The 12,172-nt window shown below is 45.4% G+C and overlaps 2 protein-coding genes across 2 annotated transcripts; one reads left to right on the top strand and one right to left on the bottom strand.

Moving 5' to 3' along the window:
* The first annotated feature begins 1,379 nt into the window (after positions 1–1,379).
* On the top strand, positions 1,380–8,750 carry LOC124650454 (ent-copalyl diphosphate synthase 1, chloroplastic-like). The gene is made up of 14 exons (XM_047189974.1): positions 1,380–1,690; positions 2,440–2,559; positions 4,602–4,672; positions 4,768–5,255; positions 5,334–5,548; positions 5,635–5,755; positions 5,851–5,963; positions 6,064–6,290; positions 6,384–6,499; positions 6,612–6,710; positions 6,837–7,079; positions 7,408–7,528; positions 7,617–7,865; positions 8,276–8,750. The coding sequence occupies exons 1-14, from the start codon at positions 1,585–1,587 to the stop codon at positions 8,498–8,500; spliced, it is 2,514 nt and encodes an 837-aa protein (XP_047045930.1). The 5' UTR covers positions 1,380–1,584; the 3' UTR covers positions 8,501–8,750.
* A 1,127-nt stretch (positions 8,751–9,877) lies between these two features.
* LOC124650158 (pentatricopeptide repeat-containing protein At3g12770-like) lies at positions 9,878–11,719 on the bottom strand. The gene has a single exon (XM_047189711.1). The coding sequence runs from the start codon at positions 11,717–11,719 to the stop codon at positions 10,163–10,165; it is 1,557 nt and encodes a 518-aa protein (XP_047045667.1). The 3' UTR covers positions 9,878–10,162.
* Positions 11,720–12,172: the final 453 nt, after the last annotated feature.

The following is a 12,172-nucleotide window of genomic DNA, read 5'->3' as shown; positions in this document are numbered from 1 at the left end:
TCTCTTGAAAAAAAGACAAATCTTGTCTTTTTTGCCCAGGATACAATGAGAATTATTTCGAACCCAAACATTTTTATACGGGGACAATACTTAATCATCTTTGCTTCCCAAATGGATTCACATTTTTTACCCTTTTTTGAATTTCTATTTTTTAGAAAGTCAGGGTGCTTGGCACCCATGAGCATGGATGTATTTTCTCACAGATCAAGAATAATAGTACTCCTTTCAGGTTTTGGGAAATACCCGTTTAATGTAGCCCGGGTCCCAAATCCATATTCGATGATACATATCAAATGGTCATACAAAGATGCTTTAATAACTTAATGAATATATGTTAAATTACATCATACATGATTATCTCTAGGGCATATTCCTAGCCGTTATAAGTATGAATAAAATTTTCCATGTTTTTGGAAAAATACTAAATGGATTAGCCCACAATAGTTGCACTATAGCCTTTCTTACCAGCTAAAAATGTTGTTGCTAAATGCACAACCAACTATTTTAAAGTATGAGGTTGACATCCTCGTCGGGCTCTAAGACGATGAGGAATAAGATTAGGTTATTCCAGGAAAATTATATTCATACTTATAACGGTTGGGAATATGCCCTAGAGAGTACCCTGAATATCTCCTGGAATTTTTTTTTCTCTAAATGCACTTGGTCATCTTTTGTTTCTCTAGGAGAATTTGGATTTTTTTGCCAACATTTGAAATTACCATGAACTCTGAAGTTTATGGGGTGCATAACACCATGTGCCAAAAATTCGCGTCCTGATCTATGTCTCTACACTATTCATCATTTCACTCTCCACGATAGACTTATCCATATCTAGTTTTCCTGCATTGTGGGAACTGAAAATTAACTTACACACCTAAATATGACTTCCATCTAGATTTTGCTTTTTAGGATTCAAACGAGCGTGTGTGCTGCAGGGACGGTGATTGGACGACGATTGGGTGATATCACGCCGAAGACGACAGCAACACATGTTTCCTTATATAGAGCATGGTGCACTTTCTTTAATCGTATTTCCTGCGTCTCTTTACTATGAACGGGTTGCCCGCCTTTTTTTTTTTACTAACAAGTCGATCTCTGGACTGATTGTAGAGGGCATCTTGGTATGCTGGGCGCGGAGAATGCCACTCTCGCACCACCCGTTCACAAAGCAGACGTTTAAGGTTTTTGTCCACTACTCGGAGCTTTCCCCGCACGGGAATCATTCCCTCTCTCTCTCGCCCATCTCAAAAAAAAAAAAAATTTGACCTTCTACCTCCCTTCCTCCGGGCTCCGGCCATCTCTCTCACCGGCATCCCCCACCCCCACCCCTCTCCCCTATATATTCACGCACATTCCTCCAGGGCTCCAGATAACCTCGTGCCGTTCTTGTTTGGGCAATTAGCTGCTGCCTCTCTTAATCACTTGCCATAACAGCGCCAGCCTACCCTTAATCTTATCCAATATAATTTGGTTCATCATCAATTCATCCTCATCCAGAACTCCTCCTCGGAGCTCGCGAGTGGTACTTATAGACCCCCAGCCCCAGCAGACGGTCGTGCATTGCAGTTGCAGGTAGTGCTATATATGGCGCAGCCAGCCAGCATGAAGCTCCACCTCTCGCCGGCGGTGGCGGTGAAGGTGCCGTTCGTCCACGCCGGGAGACCTCGGCCACGAGCTCTCGCCAAAGCAGGTGATCATCCGTCGATCCATGTCCCTTTTTCCTTTCCGCCGTATGCTAGCTTTTGGATCGCCTTGTCTAGTTTCTCCATTACACGTGCGTTTCTGCTTGGTATATACGCACGACGGTGGATCGTACATGTACAATGGGACTCCATTAATTGCATGCTCTCAACCTTGCGTTCTCTCTGCCCGTCGATCCGCCGGCGCCGGCCGGCGAAGTTTCTTCTTTCCTGGCCGCGCGCGCCGGCGGCCATGGAAGTTTCTCGCAGGTTTTCGATCGTGTGCCGATCACGCCCTGTGGGTACCGCGTCAGGAGGTTCTTGTCCGCCATCACGCGCAGATCGTGACGGCTAGTTTGCTGCCTGCAGCGCGCTAGCTAAGCTATAGCAAGCTGCCGATTCGTCCTGTTTCACGGCAGACACTTGCCGGCCATGCTTATGCCGCCGTGGTGAAAGGAAACCGACAAATTAATTAAGGAGCAATTCTGCTCGATCCTTGATGTTTGTGTGTCATCTTCCTACTAGCATTTTTGGTCTGAACATACCTAGCTAGCTAATTTTTTTAGTTGTTGACAGAAGCTAGCTAGCTATACCTTGTGCATGTGAAGAAAACTAGATTCTGATCGATCGGCCGGCGGCTTCTAATGTTTTATTTCGACTTTTCGGCTTCTGCTATAAGCCGAGGAGCAGAGACGCCAACCATAGGCGCTTTATCGCGAGAGTGATACTGATGATGATTGCTTTGTCTTTGAACAATCAGGTCCATGCCGCGCCCTCGGCAAAGAAGATGCTAGCCATGGCGTGGTGGAACCCGCCGGCACGCGCGGCGCGAGGCGCAGGACGCAGGCCACCAACGTATCCAGTGCCGCTGCCGCTAAAGGTATTGACTGATTCCGGCTGATGGATGCATGGATCTCCTGCTTTATGCCGCTCTCTTCTCCATATCCGCTGGCTAGCTTTTAGCACCCGTATACATTACTCTACTTTCTTCCTAATTGGCTAATCCTTAGCCACCCACATCACCTGTTTTTTGGCCGTCATCGTCTTGCTAGCTAAGTACGTGCTTGTGATACCGCTGGACCGTTTCTATGTAGATACTGCCGTATGCTCGTTTGTCTTTTTGTATTCTTCCTCTTCACTGAGTACACCGCACACAAGGCTTTTTCTTGTTGGCACAAATTTAGCGAGTAGATATGTACACGTTTTTCTCTGAACGTGGGGTATAAGTCCAACTGATACATTTTCACATATGTTAGCGGTAGTTTTACCGAGGGGCACGAGTATAATTTTCCGGAGTACACAACTTTCTATTCCTCTTCCGTGAGTGCAAGCCAGATTTACACAATTTTCTCCAAACGCGGGGGTTCGAGTCCAACTCACATGTTGTTTACCGGAGGAAGACGGGTGGAATTCAGACTAACAAATCCAGCTCCGCACTTTCTTTTTCTCTCAAAGTGGGAGGACCAGAGAGCCAGCCTCCTCCCCTGACTACTTTGGGATAGTAGGCGAGAGACAAGAATGGGCTTCGACTCCTGTCTACTCCGGGATTTTAGGCCTCCTCATTCCTCAAGAGACCAGAGACTGTACATATTTTCCTTTTCACAACATCCCAAAGTAGTAAAAAAATAATTCCCTAGACAGTTCAAAGTCAAGTCTGACAAGCGACTGAAAGATTATGCTATTCCTTCTTGTTACCGTCAGTACGGTCACCACTCACCACAGCAGCTGTTTCTTTCGTCAGGAAACTATTACAAATGCTATGCAAAAGCAGGCGCCGGAGTTCTTTCGAGCCGAATACCCGGCCCGACGATCAATTTGGTTACCGAATAAAAATGATCAGAGATTCGACTAGGACTGGCACGCGAAAGCCAGGTCTAGATTGGGTGTACTTATTATGCCGATCGAGATCGTATGCCCACGAAAAGAGACGATCGGGGAAGCTTTGTTTGATTTGGTTTAGATAAGGGCATCTTTACACACGCCTTCCTGCTCCCTCCTATAAGCGAGAGGAACCGGCGACAGTGAGGGATGTTCTCTCTGGCTCTGCTGCGAAAGTGATTGAGATTCGTGCCGTTTTTATCCAATCCAGGTTGGTTCCTGTATGTGTCGCATGCATGTTACTCCTGCCAACTCCTTGTATTTGGCCGCGATACTATTCCCAAGATCTTGGCTCTTTCTTTTTATGAAACGTGTATATCATGCTACAAAACCAGGAATTTCAAAGTATTGTAAAATACATACATGGATAATGTTATTATTATTACTAGGCAAAAATTTAAAGGGAATTGTTTATTTAGGATGAGGTGCGCATTAAATAGTCATATATTTTTTCTTTATGAGGCACACATTTAGTACTCCTATTTTAGCACATGCAATATCTGAAACCGACAAGCTTATCAAGGGGTGATACCCTTAATGATTTCTTTTTTTGCAAACGCCTATATAAAGTTAGAAACACCCTTATGTTTTACAATATAAGAAATATTTCGATTTGTTAAGCTTGTCAATATGGATCAATCACAAATTAGTTCAGCAATTCTTAGCCAAAGTTTTGTCCTAGCTACCCAAAGGAGTATATTAAAATGGAAGAATCAACTGCCACGGCCTTGTAAGGTGAAACTGAATTTGAGTTCAAACAATTACGCAAAATACTTGACTCAAGCCAAACTCATGTGGTGGGTGACGACACCGACAATCGGGGGACACTGACCTAAACACGTTTTCACTAGTCGAAACACGTTTGTGGAACCTTGGGGTACAAAACTGATTCAGCTCAACATGGAGAAAGTGCTCTCATGTGGGGCGCCCAGAGTGCACGTGTATATCTGCAATGTTTATTTAACAATGTTTCGTTCTCTTAATAAAATTTATAATTTGGCATACTACATCTGAACAACCATGTCTCCATCACTGTACCCCCAGGGCTGCAAATCGACCCGGTCGACAAGTTTCAGATCCTAAAACGCCAGGAGGAAGCACGTGTCATTCCTGAGGCAAGCTTCTACCAATTCCACACTAATCACGTTATGTGAAACTGTTTTGGACATGTATCGCTGACCTTTGTCAACTTTCTGAACATTTCGACCAGGCTCCCGGTTCAGAGTTCCAGCAACCACTGATCGAGCAGGTGAGGGCGATGCTGGGGTCGATGGAGGACGGCGAAATCACCGTGTCAGGCTACGACACCGCCTGGGTGGCCCTGGTGCCGAGGCTGGACGGCGGCGAGGGTCCCGAGTTCCCGGAAAGCCTCCGATGGATCCTAGACCACCAGCTTCCCGATGGCTCCTGGGGCGACGCGGCGCTCTTCTCCGCATATGATCGGATCACCAACACCCTCGGCTGCGTCGTGGCTCTCACCAAGTGGTCGCTTGGCTCCGAGAACTGCAAGAGAGGTCTAGCTTTTCTCGAGGAGAACATATGGAGGCTGGCAGAGGAAGACCCGGAGGAGATGCCCATCGGCTTCGAGATCGCTTTCCCTTCTACCCTGGAGACGGCCAAGGGCTTGGGCATTCCGTTTCCGTATGACCACGGGGTGCTGCAGACCATATATGCCAACAGAGAAATTAAGCTCAAGAAGTAAGTATTATTACCTAGACAGTAGATGGAGAACATCTTGCACGTAGATGGATGCTGACTGATTAATTCCGGGCGCAGGATTCCGATGGAGGTGATGCACAGCTTCCCAACGACGATCCTGCACTCCCTCGAAGGGATGCCCGGGGTGGACTGGGAAAGGATTCTCAAGCTCCAGTCCAGCGATGGCTCCTTCCTCTTCTCTCCTTCCGCAACGGCCTACGCTCTCATGCAGACCGGTGATGCCAAGTGCTATGAATATATCAATAGAATGCTCAAGAAATTCGATGGAGGGGGTAAGAGATCCATGACCATTTTGCATATTTGAATCGTCCTTTTTTCTGTATGTGTATAGTTCCTGATGCTTGCTGTTGCATTTCAGTTCCCAACGTCTACCCGGTTGATCTCTTCGAGAACATCTGGGCCGTCGATCGATTGGAACGCCTCGGCCTCTCCCGCTACTTCAAGAAAGAAATCAAGCAGTGCCTGGACCATGTGCACAGGTTTGATTTCCCCCTTCATGTCATGGCTCTGCTCTGTAACATTTCTTTCCATCTTGAAGGATTTAGGAACTCTCTAATCTTCTCCAAATCTGCAGACACTGGACTGAAAAGGGGATCTGCTGGGCGAGGAACTCCGAGGTCCAGGATGTGGATGACACAGCCATGGCGTTCCGGCTAATGCGGCTGCACGGATACGACATCTCCCCAAGTACGACGAACTCAGTTGTAGTACATTGTACATTTACATACTCTACATAGTGTAATGATTTTGTCGCGTGGCAAACAAAACTCATGCTGCTGCTCTGCAGGTGTGTTTGAGCATTTTGAGAAGGATGGCAAGTTCTTCGCTTTCGTGGGGCAGTCGACGCAGGCGGTCACCGGGATGTACAACCTCAACAGGGCCTCTCAAGTGAGTTTCCCTGGGGAGGATGTGCTGGAGCGCGCAGCCACATTCTCGCACGAGTTCCTTAGAAGAAGACAGGCCGAGGGAACCATCTGTGATAAATGGATCATTGCCAAGGATCTACCAGGCGAGGTAAACTACTCTGTCATTCTACCAATCCATCACCTTGTCTTGTTTTGTGAAAGAAATTAACCTAGCTTACGTGGATACCTGTTATGATGATAGGTAGAATATACATTGGACTTCCCATGGTATGCAAGCTTGCCACGCGTAGAAGCAAGATTCTACATAGAGCAATATGGTGGTGAGGATGATATCTGGATTGGGAAGACACTCTACAGGTAAAAGAAAAGTGTTACGACGGCAGATCATGTTTAAGCAATTTGTTTGTGGCATCTATACTTGTAAGAAAAACTTTACCGCTAACTCATACGATGTATATGGTTTTGCTAGGATGCCGCTTGTGAACAACAACATTTATCTTGACTTGGCAAAACGTGATTTCAACCGTTGCCAAATCCAGCATCAACTTGAGTGGCATGGCCTACAAAAGTAAGCATTAACACGTCACATATCATTTTTCAATTACATCACATTTCATGCATGACTTGTTGGCATTTACAGTTACATTATTTTGTGGGATATGTTCTTATATGGTTTCCTTTAAAATGTATTTAGATGGTTCACTGAAAATGGCCTCGAGGCTTTTGGGGTGACTTCAGGAGATGTTTTAAAGACTTATTTTCTGGCCGCCGCTTCCATATTTGAACCAAACCGTGCGACGGAACGACTTGCATGGGCCAGGGTGTCAGTTCTCGCCAACGTTATTTCTAAATACCTTCGCAACGATTCGTCGGGTAATAAAGTGCTGGAACAGTTTATGCATGGCAGTCTCTATGAAGGAGAAACTGATGTATCCGGGTGAGTACACTAACAGAGCATCACTGCACAATTCGAATCACCGCGTCACGTGATTAATAACTATTTGCTTAGTTTGACCACTTTGGCTAATTTATGTTCTCTCGGTAAGAAAAATAGCAAACTGATACAAGCAATTTGGTAGATGGTTTTCACCAATGGAAAATTCACATGCATAAATAGATGAAATCAATTTCTTACTTGGTTGATGTCACACAATAAGTTCATAACACTACTCTATATCTAAATAAGCGTTATTTAAAAACTTGTTCCTTCACTATAATCTCTTTTGGTTTAAATATTATTCTTATAAAACAAATTGTGCATCTAGGCTTAATGGAGATGCAAAAGAAGAAATTATTGTTGGTGCCCTTGAGAAACTTGTTGATTTAATGGCACAAGAGGCACCTGGTGACGGAACGATGTACGTCAACAATTTGCTGCGTTGCGCTGTAAGTTAAACGAACAATTTCACCTGCTTGCAAGTTATCGACTACTTTTCCTTGCATAACATTCTAACATATTTCTTTGAACTTCTAGTGGATTGAATGGATGATGCAGCAAACAAATATTGAAGAAGACATAAATGGTACGACAAGTGTTAACCAAGCAGAGTCCTTCATGGTCCATGACAAACAAACATGTTTGCTTCTAGTTAAAATTATCGAGATTTGTGTTGGACGAATCGGTGAAGCATCATCTATGGTGAATAGTATAGACGGTACTTGGTTTATTCAACACGCGTCCTCTATTTGTGACACTCTTCACCACAAGATGTTACTCTCCCAGGTAACTCTTACGCTCAAATATTTTTCTTGCCACATTTTATATCAAGTAATAGATGGGCGATGGTGTTTTTTCATTCCAAGAAATAAATACCATGGTTAACTTTTCTTCCTTCAAATTTTCAAGATAAAATTCATTGAACTTGAGATCACTTTTTAAGTTTATATCAATTGGTCATCTAATTTTGTTGAGTCACAAGCAATCATTTTACTTATGGAACATTTCAAACTGCACATTATTTTAAACTTTTTATATCAAACTCAGCAACGATACTAATTTAATTCTAGCATTTTAGTACGGTAAGAAGTTGAAGTGCACATACCTCATATCAGCAAGTGTGCTTTGAATAACGCAAGATACGAATTTTCACTTCCTTCATTTTTAACCGTTGAATGGATGATTGCCATTTATAGGATGCTGAGAAGAACGATGCAGTAATAAGACATATGGACAAGAAAATTCGGTTCGACATGCAAGAACTTGCCCAAAATATTCTTCGGACTGATGATGATGAACCAAGTAGCAAGACGAAGCAGACCTTCCTGAGTGTTGTGAAAAGTTGTTACTATGCTACCAATTGCCCATCCGACATCTTGGATAAACATGTTTCGAAAGTTATTTTTGAACATATTATTTGAAAGAAAAAACTATAGGAATATGAGCTTTAGGTATGGATGTGAAACTTGTAGAAGAGAATGTTGTAAAGAGGGCTAGAGGAGGGATGCAGAAAAATATGTTGTGCCAGTGGAAGTTAGTGTGTGCTTATTCAAGCTAACGGGGATGTTCGTCGACGTTGTATCATTTTCAGAGCTCAGTGGTTTGCATTGATATTGTGGTATAAATTAGTTTGCTGGAAAAGAGGCAAAGTCATAAACCACAACTACCATTGCAACATCTTGTCCAGTGTTTCTTCAGTGATTAGTAAGAGTTCTATTGTTCCATCAAAAGTTTGAAACTTACCTATAGCCCTGATGCACCGAAAAGGCACGCGATTATTGTGAAGTTCACTGGAAAACCATATGAACCATGAAAGACATAACCTCGCCCCTGTAGCTTTCGAGAAGCATTTCCTGGCGCGTCACAGAACTCCAAGGTGTACAGCCTAGAATGCATCAGCACGCGACTGTTGATACAGCCCTTACAGTTTCAAAATCCTGCAGTAGCCACAGGACTACGGAAGAAAAGGGGTGCATCCAACAGTTAATCCACATAAGTAGCAGCTACCTCATCTCTGCTGCATCAGATAGGTTTTCCTTTTTCATGGTGAACAAGAGGCATTCCCTCGGGTTAGCAATGTGGGTGGCAGAGATTAGGCCAGTCAAGTGTTCCTTGAAAGGCCAAAAGTCATTACCACAGGATTTGCACTTGATAGACAGGTTTCTCTGCTAACCTGTCTGGAGCGGCATAATCTCTGAGTTAAGACTATTTCCGAAGATAATTACCACCAACAAGAATTCAGAAGACACATACTACCAACTATACGGCTATGCTCTGCTTCACTGAAAGAGCCAACCTGCACAAACTACTACTGCTGATAGTCTGGTACCCCCACCACGCGCTGGTCCAAATTGCTGACAGCCGCAAAAGAAAGCCGGCTAACACTGGTGATCAATTGAAAATTTGCAAGACTCGAACATGGAACATATGCTGTGATCTAGAGAGGGTGGCACCTATCAGGATTTGGTTCATATGGAGGCGGCGTAGGTGGCGGATGCCGCCGCTCAGGATGTTAAGCGCGGCAAGAGCCACCTTCTGGAACCTTTCCTTCGCCTCCTCGAGCAATACTGTTTCTTGTACCATGCCTCCTAGTAGGACTGTAAACCTCTATCTTTTCAATGAAATGAAACACAAAAGCCTTTTGCGTTTTCACGGAAAAAGGAATTCTATAACTTCATGTGATCAGAAATAAAAGAACACCAAATTTCTTAAAAAAATTAAGAAACGCCAAAATTCTGAAGCGACCAAATAATTTTAGATCAAACAACGAACCCATAAGAAATTATATTTACCTGGCAAAGAGTAGATGGGAGAGTGAACATTGCAGAAAATGTCAGCACTGTAAAAGGTGTTTTGTTTGCTCTAGTAACCACCGTCCGAAAGTACATGTACAAGTATCAACAGATAAGGCAGCTCTGTTATTTTAACTGCCAATGGAGCCTGTTCCAGTCGATGTACAATATATATTGATGCGGTATTTTATAATACCCCAGATTCCAAAGCACAACCAGCTTACGTGTGCTGGTAGGGCTCAGGAACACTGTAAGGGGCATGAACAATTCATTCCAAGAATAACTGCATCACTATGTTGCTGGCTTTACCCAACTACGCCCAGGTGTTTTCTTCAATGTGCCCTGTTTAATCTTTGCCCTCACTTGTTCAACAATATTCCACCTACCAGAATTGGCATATAGGTTAGATACTAAGACAAGATTTGATGGACTTCCTTGTTCCATTGTAAGAAGAGATTTGCAAGCCAAGTCTTGAGCTTCTTTGTTACTGTGAATAACAGAGGCATCCAGAAGTGCTCCCCAAACACTAGGTCCTGGCTGTACGGTCATTGACTTGATAAAGTCCAAGGCATGGTGAATGAGCCCAGAACGTCCCAGTAAATCAACTACACAGGCAGACATCTCCTGGGTTGGTTGAACTTTGTGATCCTTGAGCAGGGAGTTGTATATCTCGAGTCCCTCCAACACCAAGCCCGCCCTGCAGCAAGCTGAAAGCACGCCCAGACCAATTATGCTATCTGGCTTAACCCCAGAAGCACGCATATGATCAAACAGTGCAACTGCTTCTGCACCCATACCGTGAAGGCCGTAACCCAGTAGCATTGAACCCCATGAGATGATATCTTTGCGGCAAGTATCATCGTCGAAGACACGCCTTGCATAACGCAAGGCCCCGCCCTTTGCATACATGTCAATGAGAGCATTGTTGAGAGACATCTCCCCGTATAGCCCCATCCTCAGTGCGAAACCGTGCACTTGCTTACCCTGTGCCAAGCCCATGAGGCCGCCGCTACAAGCAGAGAGTACACTGATCAAGGCAATCCTGTTTGGCAGAATAGCATCGATCAGCCACATTGATCGGAAAGCATTGACTGCATCCTGAAACATTCCATTCTCCGCATACCCTCCCACCATTGCTGTCCAGGAAACGACATTTCTGCGCTGCATCCTGTCGAAAACCCGCCGTGCAAGGCGTGGCTGGCGAACCCTGCAGTACATGGAGACGAGCCCGCTGGTAACGTGGAAATCGATATTGCTGCACATCCCAGCCTTGATAGCAAAGCAGTGCAGTTCCCTGCCGTGGTGCTGGGACATCATGGATGATGAAGAGAGAAGCGCCGAGAGCGTGAACCTGTCCGGGGTGAGCCTGTCGTCTGTGACCATGCGACGCAGAAAGGGCCAGATGTCAGAAGCGTGTGGTGGTGAGTAGGAGATGAGCGCATTGTAAGTGGATGCGGTGCGGACGGGCATTTCGTCGAACAGGTGGAGCGCGTTGGTGACGCTGTGGGAGAAGCGGAGGTAGAGGAGGAGGATGGAGTTGGTAAGGACGGGGTCGGCGTGTAGGTGACCGAGGCGGAGGGAGAAGGCGTGGAGAGAAGCGGCGGCGTGGGAGCGGGAGCGGGAGGAGAGGAGTTGTAGGAAGGAGGAGGCGAGGGAGGATAGCGTGAAGGCGTCCGGACGGCGGCGAGGGAGGAGGAGGCGCCGGAAGAGGTGGAGCGGGAGATGGGAGTGGGAGTGGGAGGAGGCGACGGCGGAGAGTAGGGAGTTGAAGACGGGGAGCGGGACGCCGCCGGGGTCCGCGCGGACGGCGGCGAGGCGAGCTGCCACAAACGCCGGGAGTGGACGCATGGAAGGGAAGCGCGGGACAAGACGTATTATGAGTGCGGACGTTTGGTATCAGGAGCGTGCAAGTATAGGCTGTGACCTGTGCTACAGGTGTTTTCTACAGGTGCTTTGTTCTTGTATCTCGATTCAAAGTGCTGAGGATCCTCGGGAGGCTGCAAACCCCCCAGCCTCAGGGTCTTCCACCGTTGGATCAAATCAATTCAGTTTTATCTCAAAATCCCGCTTTTACTTCATTGAAGCAAAAAGAGCCCCGCTTTTGCTGCATTGAAGCAAAAAAACGTTCGACTAAAAAATAGAAGAAGAGCTCAGTTTTGTCTCAAAATCCCACTTTTGCTTCATTGAAGCAAAAAAAAGCCCCGTTTTTGCTTCATTGAAGCAAAAAACGGTTCGACTAAAAAAGAAGAAGAGCTGCGATGATTCTTCAGACTTTATTTTGTCGCGGCAAAAAAGTCCCGC

Source organism: Lolium rigidum, chromosome 4 (assembly GCF_022539505.1).
Source record: "Lolium rigidum isolate FL_2022 chromosome 4, APGP_CSIRO_Lrig_0.1, whole genome shotgun sequence".
Classification (NCBI taxonomy): Eukaryota; Viridiplantae; Streptophyta; class Magnoliopsida; order Poales; family Poaceae; genus Lolium; species Lolium rigidum.
This window is presented reverse-complemented; position numbering and strand designations above follow the sequence as displayed.